Here is a 19,019-nt window from a genome sequence, read left to right as displayed (position 1 = left end):
GCATCACAAATCAATTGTGGCACCTAGTTCATTGTGTGGTTCTTCTTTAGGCAGATCTTCTAACTGGAATAGTATTAGAGAAGGCAGATGCATCACCAACCCCAAACCCACACCCATTTTGGTTTAAGGGAGTGGTAGCAAGGATTTTTAGTAAATCTTAAATTTTCCTTGTACCCCTGCAAGATAAAAATCACTTAAACTAGGAAAAGAAGGGAGCTTTCTCAATCTGAAAGAGGGCATCATACAAAAATCTCACAACTAACATTATACTTAGTGGTAAAGGACTTGAAATTACCCTCTAAGATAAGGAACAGTGATGTCTACTCTTAGGACTTCCACTCTGTACTGGATGTAGCTAGGACAATTTAGCAAGAAAATGAAATAGAAAGTATCCAGATCGGAAAGAAAGAAGTAAAACTATGTTTACAAATGGTGTGATCTTGCATATGAAAATCCTGAGGATTTTCTAAAAATTCATTAAAACAAGTTCAGCAGTGGGGCACGTGACTGGCTTAGCTGGCAGAGCATGCAGCTCTTGATCTCAGGGTCGTGAGTTCAAGCCCCATGTTGGACATGAGCCTACTTAAGACACAAGTTCAGCAAGGTTATAAGATGTGAGACCAATATACAAAAATCAATTGTATTTTTTTTAAGGTTTCATTTATTTATTTGACAGAGAGAGATCACAGGCAGAGAGGCAGGCAGAGAGAGAGGAGGAAGCAGGCTCCCCAATGAGCAGAGAGCCCGATGTGGGGCTCGATCCCAGACCCTGGGATCATGACCTGAGCCAAAGACAGAGGCTTTTTAACCCACTGAGCCACCCAGGCGCCCCTCAATTTTATTTCTATACATTTTCAATACACAACCTAAAAATGGAAATTGTTTAAGAAACAATTCCATTTACTATCAAAAAGAACGAAAGAGGTAGTGGCACCTGGCTGGCTCAGTCAGTAGGGAATGCAGCTCTTGGTCTCGGGGTTGTGAGTTCAAGCCCCATATTGGGCATAGAGTTTACATTAAAAAAAGGTGGGGGGAGTAAAATGGTGTTTAAAAAAAAAAAAGTGCAGGGGCACCTGGGTGGCTCAGATGGTTGAGTGTCTGCCTTTGGCTCAGGTCATGATCCCAGGGGCTCTGCTCAATGGGGAGCCTACTTATCCCTCTCCCTCTGCCATTCCCTCTGCTTGTGTTCTCTGGCTCTTTCTCTGTCAAATAAATAAAATAAGTAAGATCTTAAAAAAAAGAAAAAAAAGGAAGTCCAAAACTTATTCTCTGGAAACCATAAAACATTATTGAAAGAAACTAAAGACCTACATAAATGGAAAGACATCCCATATTCATGGGTTGGAAAACTTAATTTTGTTAAGATGGCTATGCTCCCCAAATTGATCTACCAACACACCCCCTATTAAGATCTCAACTGACTTCTTTACAGAAATTGGCAAGCCAATTCTTAAGTTTATATGGAAATGTAAGAGACCTAGGATAGCCAAAACAGGCTTGGAAAAGAGCAAAGTTGGAGGACACACCCTTGTCAAGTTTTATTTTTTTTAACTTTTTTTTTTTTCTTTTTTAAAATAAGCTCTATCCTCCGTGTGGGTCTTGAACTCTCAACCCCGAGATTCAACAGTCACCCATTCTGACTGAGCAGGCTGGGTGCCCTCATACTTCCCAACTTTAAAATTTATGACAAGTTACAATAATTAGGACAGTGTGGTACTGGCTTAAAGACCTATAGATGAACTGAATCAAATTCGAAGTCCAGAAATAAGCCTCTACACTGATGGTCAGCTGATTTTCAACATGGGTCCTAAGACAGTTCACTGGGGGAAAGAATAGTCTTTTCAACAAATAGAATACTCTGGGACAGCTGTCTAATAAGCATACGAAGAAATGCTCAACTTCACTGGTATTAGGTAAATACAAATCAAAATCACACTGAGATCCCGCTTCACACCTACCAGCACAGCTATAATAAACAATGGACAAAACAGAAAAACACGTGTTGGTGAGGATGTGGGGAAACTGGACCCTCACACGTTGCTGGTTGAAATATAAAATGGTGCAGTCACTAAGCAAAACAGTTTGCTAATTCCTCAGAAAGTTAAAACACAGAATTATCATATGACCCAGCATTTCCACTCCCAGGTGTATATCCCAAAGAATTGAGCACAAGGACTCAAACATTATACTTACATGTGATACTCAAGGCAGTATTATTCACAATAGCCAAAAGGTAGAAACAACCCACGTATTCACCGGAAGATGAATGGATAAACAAAATGTGGTTTATATACACAATGGATCATTTAGTTATAAAAGGTAATGAAATTCTGACACATGCTGCAATGTAGATGAACTCTGAAAGCATTATGCTAAGTGAAATAAGCCAGATTCCAGTTATATGAGGTACCCAGCATAGGCAAACTCATAAATAGAAAGTGATCAGAGCTTCCTAAGGTCTGTGGGGAAGGGGGTATGGGGTGTTAATGTTAAACAGGTAGTTTGTGTTTGGATGATGAAATCATTCTGGAAATTGACAGTGGTTATGGTTGCACGATACGAATGTACTTAATACCACTAGATTGCCCATTTAAAAAGTCAAAATGGTGAATTTTATATGATATATATTTTACCATAATAAAAAAAGCTGTGTCTGAGTAGGGTAAAAACATCTGACAAGTACTCATTAAAAGGCAAGGGAAGACAGAAGTATTATATCTTTTTTTTTTTTTCCTTAAGATTTTATTTATTTATTTATATGCCATAAAGAGAGCAAGCATACAAGCAGGGGGAGTGGCAAGCAGAGGGAGAAGCGGGTTCCTGGCTAAACAAGGAGCTGGGTGTGGGACTGGATCCCAGGGCTCTGGGATCACAACCTGAGCCAAAAGCAGATGCTTAACCCACTGAGCCACGCAGTGTTCCTTATCAAGTCTTTTTAAAAAAAAAAAAAAGGCATGAAATGCTAATCCACCCTAGAATACAGACAGCCCTGGAGAACAGTGCGCTAAGGCAGGCACAAAGGGCAGATGATTTGGATTCCACTTACACAGACTATTTGGAATAGGCAAATTCATGGAATGAGCAAGTGGATGAGCCCCACCGGGGGCAGGGGGAGTGGGTCTGAGGGGGCCGATGACCCAGTAGTCATATAGATTCTGCTCAGGGAGATGAAGTTTTGGAAGTTGTGGTTGTGTGATACATTGTGAATGGAATGAGAGCCACTGACGTGTACATTTACAAATAGTTAAAATGGCAAATTTATTTTACATATATTTTACCATCAAAAATAAAGGAGGGGTGCCTGGGTGGCTCAGTGGGTTGAGCATCTGACCCTTGGTTTTGGCTTAGATCATGATCCCAGGGTTGTGAGATGGAGCTCTGCATGGGGCTCTGCCCTGGGTATGGAACCTGCTGAAGATTCTCTCTCCCTCTTCCTCTGCACGACCCCAAAATAAAGATAAATGAAGTGCTGATACATGCTGTACCATGGACGAACCTTGAAAATAGTAGGCTGAAAGAAGTCAGTGAGAAAGGACCATACGTAAGGCATGTGGCTGGCTCAGTCAGTAAAGCATAGGACTACCGATCTCAGGGTAATGAGTTCAAGCCCCACGTTGCGCGGGGAGTCTACTAAAAGCAAAAAACCCACACACACACACACACACACACTCAAGTACCATATGTGTATCATCCCATTTATTATTTTTTAAGGTTTTATTTATTTATTTAGGTTTTATTTAAGTGATCTCTACACCCAGCATGGGGCTTGGACTCACCAGAGATGGGGAGTCATATGCTTTTCCCACTGAGCCAGCCAGGCAGCCTCTATATGATCCCATTTAAATGATGTGTCCAGGATAGGCAAATCCAGAGACAGATAATAGATTAGTGGTTGCCTGGGACTATGGGGGTAAAAGGGGAAAGAATGGGGGTGAATTTTAAAGGGTCTGGGGTTCAAGGTGATGAAAACAGTAAAATTGACTGTGATGATGGATACACGACTCCATCGAATTGTACACTTTCAACGGGTAAATTGCATGTATGGGAATCATAGCTCAATAAAGCTGTTATAAAAGGAATTTCAGTGGTAGGTATAATGCAAAACAACCAAAGGACGCTGTTTACATCATGGCAATCATAAAAAGACAAAGACAAAGATTGCTCTCTCTTTGGATCTCAGTCACTGATACTGACTGGTCTCGGGACATCTGAGGCTGGAAGTTGGGTTGGATTTTTCTGTCAGGCATGTTTCGTATTCTCCCCTCCAAACCCCTGCAAAAAGCTACCACAGGACTTGCTATGAAGATGGGGGCTTGATTCAGCAAAAGGACTGAAACACTCAGAAAAGGTCTTGCAACTGCAATTTTATTTTCTTTTGTGAAAATAAACAACTGGAAGTTTAAATTGCTCCAAAAAACCCCATAAAAACAAAAAGAAATACACACAGAAGAAGCATGTGAGGTGATAGGGGGAGGGGGGAGGGCGTTTAGACCTTTGGCAGATTGTGCTAGCACTGACCCAGGGGACAAGAGCCAGGCCTTGGGGCCAGGTCCCATCTGCCACTCTGGGACTGTGAGGGGAGGTCTTGACTGGTGAGGGGGTGGCACAGAGACTTCTTCACCGAGGAAGTGGCAGGCACCTTGAATCCCTTTCAACGTGGGAAAGAACCATTTCAGAGGACATGTTTGCCCACCAAAAGCTGGAGGCTGTTGCGTTAGGGCCCACTGAGGGAAAGGGGACCCTGGTGGAGACAAAATCAGGCAAAGGTAGGCTTCTCGCGTGATGACAGTCTTACACTGGGCAGAGGACGAAGATGAAGGCAGTTGAGCAAAGGAGATAAACTTGGCGAGGTCAAAGGGAATGTCCAGGAAGGGGATCTAGATGAAGAGGTAACAGGCCAGAAGTCCGGCTGAGGCCGACATGCGGACTGGGAAGGGGCGGAGGGCACGTGGTAGCGCCGAGAAGAGGGACAGGGCAGAAAGGGAAAGAGGTAGAGAGAAAGGGGTCTTCTGCCCAGGTCCATCCACCACTGCACATACAGGAAGAATAACACACTACTTTTCAGTTCTCTTTCTTTTAAAGATTTTTTTTTTATAGTTTTGTTTTGTTTTTTAAAAAAGCCTTAAGGTCAGCTACTGGTTACATCTACAAAACGTAAAGTGCTGCTGTTACCAGTCACTTTACAGAACAGTCCAGAGTGGTCAAATATTGACCAATAAAGTTTCCTTTTTTTTTTTCTCCTTTCTTCTGAATCATTACTACTCGACGAGTCACTTGACAGCCTGCATGGGTCAGGGGGCAGCTCAGTGGGCAGACTTGGTGACCAAGGAAAGAGGCTGGGCCTGGAGGACTGGAAGGGCCTGGTGGGCATGGAGTGCGGCCGGGAAGGACGGGGGAGAAGTCAGCAGAGCTGTGGGCAGGGACCCGAGGGGGAGGGGTCGGGAGAGGAGCGGGGGCTGGCTGCCCATCTGGCCAGAGGAGGTGGCTGTTGCCTTGGCTGACAGGAAGGCAGCCGAGTGTAAAGCCAGCTGGGCGCGGCTCTCCGGCTTGGTGGTGAGGGAGAGGGGCTGGGCTTGCTCCGAATGGGTCGCCGCAGGGGCAGCCGGGGATGCCAAGGCTGCGGAGGGGGTGGCGGGGGAGTCCAGCATGCTGCCGTGGGAGGAGGCGGGGCTGTCACAGGACTTCTCAGGGGGCAGGTACTGGACACATGGCTTCTTGCTTTTGGAGGCCAGAGCACCTACAGGGACAAACCACAAGGAAGACTGAGCAGCTAGTACCGCGGGTGAGGCCGAACACAAGATCGCCTACTGGGAAGTGGTGGTGGGGGACCCGAAATCCAGCTTTCAAGATGCGGAAACCTCACTGAAGGACTCTAGAGCGTCCAGAAGGGGCAGTGCCAAAATGCCTATTCAGTATCTGATAGGAGGGGACATAACCCAGGCGATCCTATCATTCCCTTCCCTGCCTAAATCTCAGCACTTCTGGATGTAGATCTCCATTCGATTTGCTTTAAAAATTCAGGCTTATGTGCTAACAGAATGGCAGGGTGCCTGCTAAGCGGTGAGGTATCCAGCGGACTTTACATACTTCACTTATGTGTACTCCTGTGTAAGCAAATATACAAACGACATCGATGGCAAAGAGAGAGGGAGGGAGACAGAAGAGATAAGCTTCTCTTCAGCTGGTCTCAGAAGTTCTATGCTTGTCCAGAGTGAGCAGGAGAGAAGAGGTCACCATGCTAGGTGGGATTCTGGGGCGAAAAGACGTGGTACGTAATTTTGGCACAAAGTGGCCCCAAAACCAAGCAAAGTATTTCTTTGGGTGTTCAACCAACCATATCTTGGAGGAACACCTACTTCCACTGGATTCATGAATAGAGGGTATGTCTATCTCTACTGTGCCCCTTCCTGAGGGAATTCCAAAGATAATTTTAGATACCACTCATTTTTGCCCAGTATATTGATCCCAGAACCCCTGAGTAAGACGCCACCCAAGTGAGTGGAAAGGCGCAGAGGTTCTGAAGTGGGAAAGTGCTGGCATCAAATTCTGTCTCCACCATTTAACAAGCAGAGTGACTGGGTCATCTCTAAAAAGGGAGTAATAGTAACAACCCCCTGAGTATGCAAGAGGCCCCCCCCCATGAGGCAGAGGCCCTGAGAATGGCAGCTGTGATGACACAGCACTGTCGCCGAACCCCACAGAGACCCCGGAACGAGGCGCAGCAGGTGCCACTGTGATGGTGGTTCGAAGAGCCTGTGCCTTCCAACAACTCACCCTCAGCCTCTTGGACTTGCTGCTGGGACTGTGTCTGTGACAGCTGCTTTTCTCTCTTCCTCTTCTTTTTCTTACCCTGAAAGTTAGGCCAAAGAAAGGGTAACCAAGGGGCAGAATAACCGACTCTTTAGGGGGATGCCCAGATAGTGGGGGAGTATGGACCCCCATACAGTATGGACATGGCCCATACTGCTCTTGACCCTCCCTGGGTGAGGGAGCTGGCGGCAGAGGGGAGCCGCTCAGGTCACACAGCCACCGACGCCTCCAAGGAGGCAGAATGAGCCACCCTGGAAGATGCCCTCCTTTCCCCCACTCGATCTTTCCCTCCAGCCCGGTGTCCTGGCCTTCTTGGAAGGCCTCATCCCTTCAGTGCCCTGGGGTATATTTTTCCATTTTCCTCCCTGGAACAGGGTGGCTCTTGATCTTTTCTGAGGAGACTCAGTCCCCACGGAAAATCTAAGACAGCTCGGAAGCCTCTCACCAGAAATAAAAAGCAAATGAGAACAGACATAGAAAATTCGGTCTAGTTTCAAAGAGTTATTAGAAATGCCAGCTGAGGTTCAGAGCCCTTGGCCAGCAACACCCCCACCACCAGAGCCCGAACACAGCTCGCACTGCGTCCTAAATTAAGGAATCAAAGGCTGAGTCCGCTTCAAATGAGAACGCTACAAATTTACATCGGTCCTTAGGACGCCAAAGCCATGTCCTTGTTGATCTCCTGAGAATGAAAATGCCTTCCTTATTTCTAGAGACACATGGCCTCCCCACTGGCCTTAAGAGGCCTCTATAAACAGAGTCTTCCTGTTGCCCGCGTGCAGTCGCAGACACCGCTCGCCAGGGCCAAGGGGGCACTTACGTAGTTGTCCCGGGCTGACCAGGTCGGGTAGAGCTGGGAGTGAAGCTGCCGCTCCTTCCGGGCCAGTTCATAGTACTTGGCCTGTTCTTCCCGGGACAGGTTGTGCCACTGCGGAGAGAGGGTCAGAAGTGACAGGGAAGGAAGAGTGCAGGGGACGCGGTGCAGCCCGGGGCGAGAGCGGGCCTTACCTTTCTTCCCAGGATCTGGTTGATGGCCGCACTTTCCTTCAGGGTGCACTCAGCCACCACCTTGGCCCTCATCTCCTTCATATACAACATGAAGGCATTCAGAGGCTTTTTCACGTGGGGTTTCTTTTCTTCCTCCTTTTTCACTGTGACTGGTGATTTCCTGGGAAGTCACAGAGCTATCGGTCAGCACGTGTCAGGGCCCCCCAGCCCGCCATCCCTGCCTTTCACTGACGCTCAGGGCTGCCTGCCCTGGAGGGTTGGTGGGGAGGGGGATGAGCACCTCGGAATGACCTCACGCCCTATCTCTGAAGGGCCAGTTCCCTGAGGAAGGAGCAGGGGGTGGTGGTGAGGAGCGCTGGCCGCAGGTGATAGAGGAAAGGGGGCAGGGCACTTTGGGCAGAAGCAAGAGGGGGGTCTACTGCACCAGGAGCTGCTGACGTGGGCCCTCCTGCTGGCTTTGGAGCTCAGCGGACGAAGCCGGGGCCATGGTGACAGTCTCAGCCCTGCCACTGGTGGCCGTGTGGGCCAGAGAAAATCCTCCCTTCGGGGCTCCCACTTCTCTGTATGTGAGGGAGGGGGAAGGACGCCAGAAGCGTTCTCAGGTTCTCCTTCAGCCTCTAAATCCTGTCAAGCCTTCCTGACTGGGAGCAAAGAAAGATGTGTCTCTGAGAGGATGGGAACACAGAGTCAAGGGAGCAACTGCCAAGAGAGAAGAGGATACGGCAGAGGGAACCGCTGGCTGCCTGCTAAACGCCACCAGAAGAGAAAAGCAAAGGGTATCTGCTGCTCAGAGACTGGCCACCCCGGCAACCAGGCCGCCTGATACTCACGCGCTCACCGCCGGGCTGAGGCTGGGGGGCGCCGGCTCCTGCTTGACGATGGGGGAGACAATGGCGGGGTGGGGAATCCCTGAGGTGGGCAGACCGGGATGGGCCGGAGCCACCATGTGAGGAGAGAACCGACTGGAAACCAGGCTGTGTACCAGGTGGGAAACAAGGAACAACAGAGGGGCTCAGGGTGAATGTTTGTCACCCGGCAGAGGACATGGCGGCTGCCTGCCCTTATGGCGGAGCTGGGTAATACCTCGGCTGTGGCAGGCCTTCGAGCAACGGGAGCCCATTCATGGACCCCAACAGAACCAGGTTTGGCGAACACCCAATAAACCTCCCCTTCTCCCACAGATGCACAGGGTTCCCCTATCTGATGCTGGAAGCAGGTAGCATGAAAAACACAAAAGAAGGGGTAGTGGGCCAGAGGCCAGGGTGCACGGGGGGGGGGGGGGGGGGGGCGTAGCCTGTGGGTTGCACTTCCTTGTCACAGAGGTGCCCCTGTCATGTAGATCTGGCCCCTGAGACAGAAGCCCTCTTTCCTGTTCCCATTTCAGGAATAATGAATCTTCTCCCAGTCTCCGGCATCAGTGCCACAAAGCCTAGTGTTGTGGGGGGATGTGGTGGGAGGCTAAGGGCTTTGAAATTCTTCCCTCAGAGAGGTGGGGAAAGAGTGAGCCAGTCTGTGGTCTCCATTCTGACCACGGGGCATGAGGAAGAGCCTTAGCAAAGAGGGGTGGGGAGGAAAGGTGAGCCCGTGCCTCCCAGTTAAGGGCCAAGAACAAGTTTTAATGGTCAGAAATGGCAAGGACACTCATAGAGGACCATTCCCTGCAAGGCCAGTCCACACTGCCAGCCCCAGTCCCAGGACTCACCTGGACATTGAGGCGTTCATGGCGAGGGCAGGGTAGGGGTGCCGGAAACCACCAGGAGGCAGGGAGTACATGGGCTGTCCTTGCCTGTCAGGGCCAGGAGCGAGGAAATCTGGTCAGCATATTGGCTACAGTGGGACTGTTGCGGACAGGGGAGGCCGGGGGCTGGGACGGAAGGATGATAAAGGGCAAGAAGGAGGAAGTGAGAGTAAGAGCCATGAGCTTTGGGGAGAGGACCCCAATGTGAGGGGTGGGGGTGCTGCATACAGGTCCCCCCCCCCCTGCAGGGCACACCGCAGGTATAGGAGGCAAAGCACAGCACAAAGAAAGACGGAGGGTAAGGGAGGCGGTGAGTTTCCTTACTGCGGGACAAGCCAGCCGAGGGGATGGGGGATTTGTCCAACAGCTCCGGGAGACAGCGGGTAATATGGAGACAGCTCAGATGGGTGAGGGGGCCGGGGGATTCCTGCTTCAAAGAGATACATGTCAGTCTGTTCCCTGGCCCTACCACGGCACCCAGAAGTAACACCAAACCGGAAGTCCCTTGCCCCACGTCCCCAGGCATGCTGGAGCTTGGAAGGTCTTTCTTTCAGTATCTTGGCCCTGTTACCTCCCAGCTCTGCTGGGGTCAAGGACATATCCAGGGAAGGCAGGACTAACACAGCTTCTCTCTGCTACGTGGATCCCACCTCTGTCATCAGGCAAAATTTCCAGGTGTTCATATAGGAGTCATCCAAGAAAGGGACTGGAAATCCTGGACTGAGAGACCCAAGATATCCCCCAGAGCCATCTGCCAACTAGTCTTCCTCTAGAAAACCTGCCCCATTCATAGAGAAGTAAACTTTGGATGACTTCTCCACATTTGTCCTCATTATCTGTAAGGTACAGTAACTGTGATTTCTCTAAAGAGGGGCTCCAAAAATGCTCTGAGCCATGACCACTCTGGGGATTTGATGAGGCTATGGCTCCCTGGGCTGGACAGTTCTGGTGAACAAGTTCAAAAAATAAATAAGTAAAAGCCGGCTCAACCTCAGCACTTTTTGCTATACTCAGAAGTCAGGCTAGACGGGTTACGTTTGAAAATGTTCAATATAAGGCAAAGGTCTTGGTTAAGGGAGGCACAGCCCACAGCTGGGCTAGACTTCAAGGTCAACACAGAAGATTTACCCCCACTTCCAGCTCATGGCACCCCCAAAGTATTAACAGATTCTCACTGTGGAGCCAGGCCTGTGCATGGCCTCGTGGGATTCCCTTTTATCCTCACAATGCCTCTATGGTATGAAAGGGACACAGGAAACACAGATGAAAAATCTGAAAAGGCTAACATTAGGCGGCAAGGTTATGGGCTCCTGGGAGTTAGACATGTGACCTGAACCCAGGGTTGCCTGATTTCAGGGCCGTGAAGACAAGCCTGCCCCACTGGAGCCCTGCATGGGGGCCAGCCTGTGCACTGGGTGACTCACCTGTCTTTGGGTCGATCTCTGGGGAGAGGTGCGTGGGAGGGGAGCCGGGGGAGAAGTGGTCGTTGCTGTAGGTGATGAGGGGCGTCAACGGGTGCATGTGATGTGGGGGCTGAACAACAGGAACTTTATTAGACTGAAAGACAGAGAGAAAAAGACTAGGCACAGTTGCCAGGGAGACAGAGAGCCCAATCTGCTATTATTTACTATGTTCAATACATGCCAGGTATTTTCCACGCAACAGACCATCTAGCCTACGGACAGCCCCAGAGAGAAAAGAGCAGTCTACACAGCAGCGAAAGAACCAACAGAATTAGAGGAGGGTGACACCCACCCCCCAACATCCCCTCTTCAAAATAACAAATACTTTGTGTGTGCTGTGTGGTGCTAAATGCCCCAGGCCACTGAGTTATCAACTGTGCTCTGTGTAATCTCTGTGTGGTTTAAAAGATCCAACACACTCTTTCCAAACAGATTTCACAGAAATAGTAGCTAAGTTCAGGTCTGAGACTGGGAACAGACCAGTGGGGAATTGGTCCTGGTCAGACCTCATGGAACCAGCTGTCATGTTCAGCTTTACAGACACAATCCAAGAGCACTTTCAACAGGTCTCTCTGTAGTTCTTCAACACTGCTAACCTAATTACCACACTTCCTTTAAACACCAGCAAATGTAAGAAGGACCATTATTTTATAGAACTACTAACAAGGAAAAAAACACTGGCATGCCACAGACACACCATGATTTCAGATATTAAAGTGGGAAAAACCTGTGTGTCCTAGCACTGGTGAACTGGATTAAATTGTTTTAATATCATCTGACTTAACAATAAGGAGTTCTTTTTCTTAAGATTTTATTTACTTATCAGACACAGACACAGCAAGAGAGGGAACACAAGCAAGGGGAGTGGGAGATGGAGAGGCAGGCTCCCCACTGAGCAGGGAGCCCGATGCAGGGCTCGATCCCAGGACCCTGGGACCATGACCCGAGCCAAAGGCAGACACGTAACAACTGAGCCACTCAGGCGCCCCAACAATGAGTTTTATTATAAAAAGAACTACGATGTTTTAAAAAAGATTTTATCTATATGAGAGGAAGGGAGAATTAATGCACAGGCAGGAGGAATTGGGCAGAGGGAGAGGGAGAAGTTGACTCCTGGTTGAGCAGGGAGCCCAGCAAGGGACTCGATTCCAGGACCCTGAGAATATGACCTGAGCCGAAGGCAGCCATTTAACTGACTAAGCCACGCAGGTGCCCCCATAGAGCTACAGTTTACTGAACACCCCACTACAAGCACAGCGCTAGGCAATACATCTCATTATAACAGGGAAGAAGTCATGATTATCCCCATTTGAGGGATGAGAAAACTGAGCTCAGAAAGATTAAGTGGCTTAGCCCACTTATTACAGCTAATTAATGGCGAACTGGATTTGTATAGCCCTTTACGGGTCTAACAAACCAGAGTGTTTTCTCTGGTACTATCTATGTGTGCCCAAGAGCCCAATCAAAATATATCTGTCAGAAAGAGCTGACATACAATTTTTTTCTTTGCATAATAAGGTAAATGAGTTGCAAGTGGAGAAGAGATTTGCTCTAAAGATATCTGCAAGATGGATAATGACTTGGAGGCAGTCCAAAGGCTAGAATTCTAAACTGCTGTCTTTCCATTTGAATTTTTCGTTTCATAGATTCTTGGAGCCCTTTTTTATTTGTCACAGCGCCCATTTGGTACTCATAATGCGAAATCCAATCTGTACATCTACGCACCCATGCTGATGGTATTCTTGCTCTATTTCCAGTAGGCTAAGCACAGACAAGAGCCAGGGTACTGGACAAGGTCTGCAACCAGGAGTCCAGCTCCCAGACCCGAGGATGGGAGGCAGAGATTTCAGACTGTTCATAACCATAACCACTAGGTGGCGCCAGCACATGACCAGAGGCTGCGGGAATGGCTTGGAAGAACTTCCTATCACAGTGGGCTCCTTTGACATGGTCTACAAACTCTTCAATTATTTTCTTCTTATTTTTTCACCTCTTTTCTTACTGGCTTTTGAAGGTATCTCCACGTACATGAACATAGAGCGCAAGTAAGAGTATAAAAAGAGTATAAAGAGTATAAAAAATCAGATTTCTTGGAACCTAATGTATCTAAAATGATGCATTTTGGTTTCCTGAAAACAGCTTTGTCTAAAGGATGGTTTTTAGTATCATAAAAGCAACAGAATTATTACTAAAGTGATAATAAATGATAAGAGAATTACACAGAATGATCACAATTTTTTTTTAAAGATTTTACATATTTGGGGGAGAGAGTGAGTGAGTTGGGAGAGGAGCAGAGGGAGAGGGAAAGGGAGGAGCAGAGGAAGAGGGAGAAGCAGGCTCTGGGGAGTGCAGAAGCCCAACGTGGGGCTCCATCTCACGACCCTGAGATCATGACCTGAGTCGAAATCAAGAGTCAGATCCTTAACCAACGGAGCCACCCAGAAGCCCCCAGAATGATTACAGTTTTTAAAAAATACATAAAACTCTATGTTTAAAAAAAAGACTAGAAGCACATCAAAATGTAAACAGTAGGTATGTTTTACAATAGGTATGTTTGAGGGGTGGAACTAGGGGTGACTTTGTTTTTCTTGTTTCTATTTCTGTATTTTACAGCTTTAATTATTGTCTATATTTAAAAGTATACTTCTGATGGATAAAAAGAAAGAAATACAAACTACTATAAAGCATTTAGAAAAACACAATCAGGGGCACTTTGGTGGCTCAGTTGGTTAAGTGACCGACTCTTGGTTTTAGCTCAGGTCATGATCTCCTGGTGGTGGGACTGAGCTGCGCGTCAGGCTCCATGCTCTGGGTGAGTCTACTTGAGATTCTTTCCCCCTCCCTCTTTCTCTCTCTGCTCTTGTCCTTGCTTGTGCTTTCTCTAAAATAAATAAATAAAATCTTAAAAAAGAGAGAGAAAAGAAAACACAATCATAGCAGCCTAACCCAGCCCCTACTCTCATTTTGGTATATCTCCATTCATTTCTACTTCTTGTAGATAATGGTTTTTTACTTATATCAAGTAACATCATCTACAGCCATCTTTTATTAAATTAACATTTTTCAGTTTTTTAAATTAAAAAATTTTTTAAAAATCTTATTTATTTATTTGACAGAGAGAAAGAGAGAGCACTCACACAAGCATGGGGAGTGGGAGAGAGAGAAGCAGGCTTCCCACTGAGCAGGGAGCCAGACACGGGGCTCGATCCCAGGACCCTGAGATCATGACCTGAGATGAGCCACCCAGGTGCCCCTCAGTTTTTTTTTTTTTTTTTAAGATTTTTTATCTTCTATGTACTTGAGAGAGAGCAAGAGAGAGAGAGGGAGAGAGAGCGCGCGCACAGAAGGAGAGGGAGAAGCAGACACCCTACTGAGCAGAGCCCGATATGGGGCTCGATCCCAGGACCCTGAGATCATGACCTGATCCAAAGGCAGATGCTTAACTGACTGAGCCATCCAGGTGCCCCCATTTTTCAGCTTTACTGAGGTATAACTGACAAAATAAAATTGTAATATATTTGAAGTGTACAATGTGATTCTTTAATATATGTATCTATAGCCCCCTAAAAATACTTCATAATATTATGAGATCCTGACTGCCCACGTGCTGTTGAGTCTGGCCTCATCAGAAGCTGGCACACAGCACCGAATAGGTAGCAAAGTACAAGGAGGGAAATGTGAGTTATATGAAAAAGCGTTATGTATCCTCACTTAAATGCTCTGTGAGTTATTCCTGGTTCCCATTAGGTGGCATCATTGTCTAGAAAATGGACTGGGAGGTGGTGGGTTCACAGAAAGAAGAGGAGGGTAAACTCTTCCTAGGTCAGTCTGGGAAGAGGCAGCTTCTGGGATGGATAATTAAGAACTGCTTTCTTTGGAGCTGACCCAGGGTAGGCCCTCCTTGGTGGCTACCATTCCAGTAAAAGTTTCTGCTTTTTCCTCTCCTCAGTTGCCCTCAGAAGCAGGATGTCTACAGCACACGCAGGCCAAGGGTAGGAAGGCTGGGAACCATTCTAACCCTCTCAGCGGAAAACCCCAGAACAACGTGCACGAGTGCCGCACGGGGTTCGCTCAGCACCGCAGCCGAGTCCAGATTTATCTGGAGAGCATTTCAGAGCCATCTTGGGCCTGAATCCTTCTGCAGTCAATGCAGACCCAACCTTTTTCCAGTTCAAGTGCTTCTCAAATGTTTTAATCTGTTACTAAAGTTAGTCCAGGTGAAAATTTTTCTTTAAATTCCTTGTCCTCGAGGAAGCAATGCCTCATCTTCTACCATCCAGGACTTAAATTCAAGGTCAAAGTAAAGCTAGCACCATACAATTCCAACACGGACGGAGAAGTCAACTCTCCATAAGGCCCCTCTCCTCCAGCTGCTCCTCTAAGGAACTTTTCGGAAGCCTCCACAGAGCCTCCTGGCTCCTACTGGTCACGCACTATTCTCTTTTCTTCCCAACCCTGATTTCAGAGAGCAGAAGGATAAGGTTTTGTAGATGAGGTAAAGATGAGCCTTCAGCTTGCAGGACCACTGACAAAGCAGCCACAGACGCGCCAACAGACTGCCCAGGGAAGACACTGAGCGCTCCTCTGGGCTGCTGACTGTATCTGATTTTATACATTTAAGAAATCTGTTCTTTCGGGACGCCTGGGTGGCTCAGTTGGTTAAGCAGCTGCCTTCGGCTCAGGTCATGATCCCAGCGTCCTGGGATCGAGTCCCACATCGGGCTCCTTGCTCCGCAGGGAGCCTGGTTCTCCCTCTGACTCTTCCTTCCACTCTGTCTGCCTGTGCTCGCTCTCACTCACTCTCTCTCTGACAAATAAATAAATAAAATCTTAAAAAAAAAAAAAGAAATCTGTTCTTTCTACATCCATTTGTCTGTTTACTGCTGGAGGCGATCTTCTCTGTGGGAGCAGGAAGGGGATCTGTGTCCCCCAAGACAGGGCTATCTGCTGAGAATACTCAACAGCCCGAGAAGGAGGATTTCCAAGGACTGGCTGGCCCCAGCTGCAATGTTCAGTGTGACTCTGATTCTGTCTGTGACAGATGGTGACTTAGGCTGGGGTGGGGGGGAGGGGGTCTCCAAACTTTCTTGGTCATAGAACTTAATCGATAAAAAGTATCGGTTCTGCCCTGTTTGGTTGGCTGGCTGTTAGGTGGTCTGTGCTTTTTAAGCAGTAGTATTTTCAATCTAAGGATATGGCAGGAATCTTTGAAGCTACTTGTATATTTCCTTACAGGATATTTTAGTTAAAAGTCAGTCATGTGTAAATCCAAGTAGCTGAGTTCAGGTGACCGGCCCTATGCTGAACACCAACAAGTAGGGGAAGTGCCTGCCACAGATACCCTCATGTTCCATACCTCAAAGATGAACTTTTTCCTGGTGACTTTAGATTAAGACACAAGGGACAGTGTTTTCACCCCCAATCCTTGCCCTCAATGGAACATCTTGTGTCTGCACAGCTTTTCAGAGATAACCAATTGGACTCACTGCTCAAGCTTGGGCAGAGAACAACTTTCTTTGCATGTGCCCCAACACAGGTGCTAAGAGATCTTCCTCATGTTACTTCCACGATTCTTTCCTATCCCTATACCCCAGCATATCACGTAAATAAGTATTTCCTCTACCAAAGGAGAGCTCATCAAGTGTGGGAAGAGAAATACCTTGTTCTCTGGATCTTCTCTTTGTTTCCCTCATTGGCCACAGTCTCTGGACTCCTATTTTCTGGACACCTGTCTCTAAAGTACTCCCATGTCTTCCTTAAAATTAGTAAAATATTACAGAGGGAGATGGCCGGTTGGTAGTGCAGAAAATAAGATTGAAAGATTTACATATAATAGAACCAGGGCCATATAGGAACCTAATTTGAGTTGGTGGGACCTCATTTCTCTCTCTGTATGGACACACAACACACACACACACACACACACACACACCCCTCTCTAATAAATACTACTTGAAAGGCAACACATATGCTCTTTGCCACTCTATCCCATTAAGGAAAGGAAGTCTGAATGTAGGTTTCCTCTACAGAATTTTCCTCTGCTGAGAGAAATGGAAATCCATGCTTTTATTTATCAGATAAATGTTTGTGGAGACCGTCTACACAGCAGACACTGAGTTGGGCGGCCCAAGGGCTGGAGGCCTTTCGGGCAGAGACAGAAAGAATCTGGGTCTCTGATAACACGAAATGAATTGCTGACTGGCCCTACAGAAAACACCAATCCCAACAGTAATAGTGACCCAATAAATTCCTTGATTGTTTCCCTGTGGCTCCCTCCTGGGAGCAAGTATTTCTGTTGTAGCTGTGCTATGCCAGGTACAGCTCCAGGCCTTGTGAATGCACCAGACCCATCTATTTAGACACAAATTCCTACTCTCATGGTACCCATGTTCTAACTGGAGAGATAAACAATAAGCACAACTAAAAATAAAACACAGATATTGAGAAATGCTAAGGAGAAACACTAAGTCAGGGCCAAGGGCAGTGGGGGTTATGACCCGGGTTGAACAGGGAAAGTCTTGAGGAGAACAGGACTTCTGAATAAACACCTGAGGGAAGTGGCGGGGCGGGACCTTCAGACAGGTGAGGGAGGAGCAATTTGGCAGAAGGAACACCGGAGTGGGGCTGATAGATAGGCGGTGTGCTTGGCATGTCTGAGGAGCCCCAAGGAGGCCAGTGGACTGGAACGGAGAGAGAAAATGAGGACAGAAGGGTCTCTATTACCGTATTAAATGCTTTCTGAGCTCTTCATCAGTGGGAAGACACAGAAGACGTAAAGACAAAGCCAGGCAACCAGTGAGAGAGAAATGTTTAAGGAACTGGAACGTGTTTAAGGTCCTTCTAAGCAGTGCCAAATTTTTGAGGTCCTTGCAAACAGGGCTGCATATAAAATTCTTGGGATAAATGTTTCCTTTTCTTCCCGCATAAATGCTTGTAGGAAACAAAACAAAACAAAACGCTTAAACCTTCGCAATTCAAATCTTCTTTGGGATGGCCATAGGTGAACGCCAATTTTCATTTCTTTTCTAGAATTCGGGTGAGCTCTTCCAAACTATGAATTCAAGTGTTTGTTTTTAAAGCCAAGTTTCGCTTCTTTTATTTATTGCCTTTTGTCGTTATCATCGGCTTGGTCTCTTTGTCAGGAACACTTATTTGTGGACTGGTGTTTTGGTTTCTGTCCTCTATCCGTTGTCATCTTTTCCGTGAGGGTCATTAATCCATGGATTGGGCTTGCCACCATGTCCATTCTGCTCTACAGCAAGATTCATGAGCGGGAAGAGAGGAGGAAGAATTCCCCAAAGCTGGATTCTCAGTAGCAGAAACTAACAAGGGGATGGAGGCAGGTCCCCATCAAGGTTTGATGAAAACCAGGACACCTATATGGCTTCAAAGCCTCTCCCCACAGACAGCGCTCATTAGGTACAAGCAAGGAGCAATGTAATGGTGGAAACACACGGCGGACGCCACCTTAACTGAACGAATGAAGCTGACATTCTCGCAATGGGGACAAAAGGACACCATGGACCTGCCTCTCAGTGTGAGGCTCTCGGAAGGACACGGCCTCAGTGCAGTAGTGTTCTTGCCAAAAACACATGACCGAAGTCCAACCACAAGGAAACAAACAAACCCAAGCAGAGGAACAGTCTATAAAACAGCTGCTCTGTGCGTCTCAAAAAATGTCAAGGTCGGGAAAGACAATGGCTGAGGAACTCTGCTACAGCAAAGGAGACAAGGGACATGGCAAGTAAATGTCACGTGTGATCCTGGCTTCAGCTCTGGCCAGGGAGAAGCACATGGCCATAAGGACACTCTTAGGGACATTTGCCAAAATTCTGAATATGTATTAGAGAGGAATATGAAATGTTCATTTCTTGATTTTGATAACTGTACTGTGCTCATTGTTAGGAAATTTCATTGTTAGGAAATATAGCCAAAGTACTCAGGGGTAAAGGGGTATAATGTCTCCAACTGACTCTCAAACTGTTTTTAAAAATCCCATA

General features: G+C 47.2%; 1 protein-coding gene across 2 annotated transcripts in view; it reads right to left on the bottom strand.

Moving 5' to 3' along the window:
• Nucleotides 1-4,347: 4,347 nt before the first annotated feature.
• Nucleotides 4,348-19,019, bottom strand: part of TCF7L1 (transcription factor 7 like 1) — a 153,167-nt gene continuing 138,495 nt past the window's right edge. The window contains exons 5-12 of one of the 2 annotated variants that reach the window (XM_032352630.1): nt 10,981-11,113; nt 9,881-9,986; nt 9,521-9,604; nt 8,649-8,792; nt 7,819-7,978; nt 7,631-7,738; nt 6,775-6,850; nt 4,348-5,737 (exon numbers count right to left, since the gene is read on the bottom strand). In XM_032352630.1, the coding sequence (XP_032208521.1) occupies nt 5,304-5,737; nt 6,775-6,850; nt 7,631-7,738; nt 7,819-7,978; nt 8,649-8,792; nt 9,521-9,604; nt 9,881-9,986; nt 10,981-11,113 (1,245 nt within the window). In that variant the 3' untranslated portion in view covers nt 4,348-5,303. The remainder of the gene's footprint in view (nt 5,738-6,774; nt 6,851-7,630; nt 7,739-7,818; nt 7,979-8,648; nt 8,793-9,520; nt 9,605-9,880; nt 9,987-10,980; nt 11,114-19,019) is intronic. The other variant, XM_032352632.1, reaches the window with a different exon arrangement.

Source organism: Mustela erminea, chromosome 7, assembly GCF_009829155.1.
Source record: "Mustela erminea isolate mMusErm1 chromosome 7, mMusErm1.Pri, whole genome shotgun sequence".
NCBI classification, from domain to species: Eukaryota; Metazoa; Chordata; class Mammalia; order Carnivora; family Mustelidae; genus Mustela; species Mustela erminea.
This window is presented reverse-complemented; position numbering and strand designations above follow the sequence as displayed.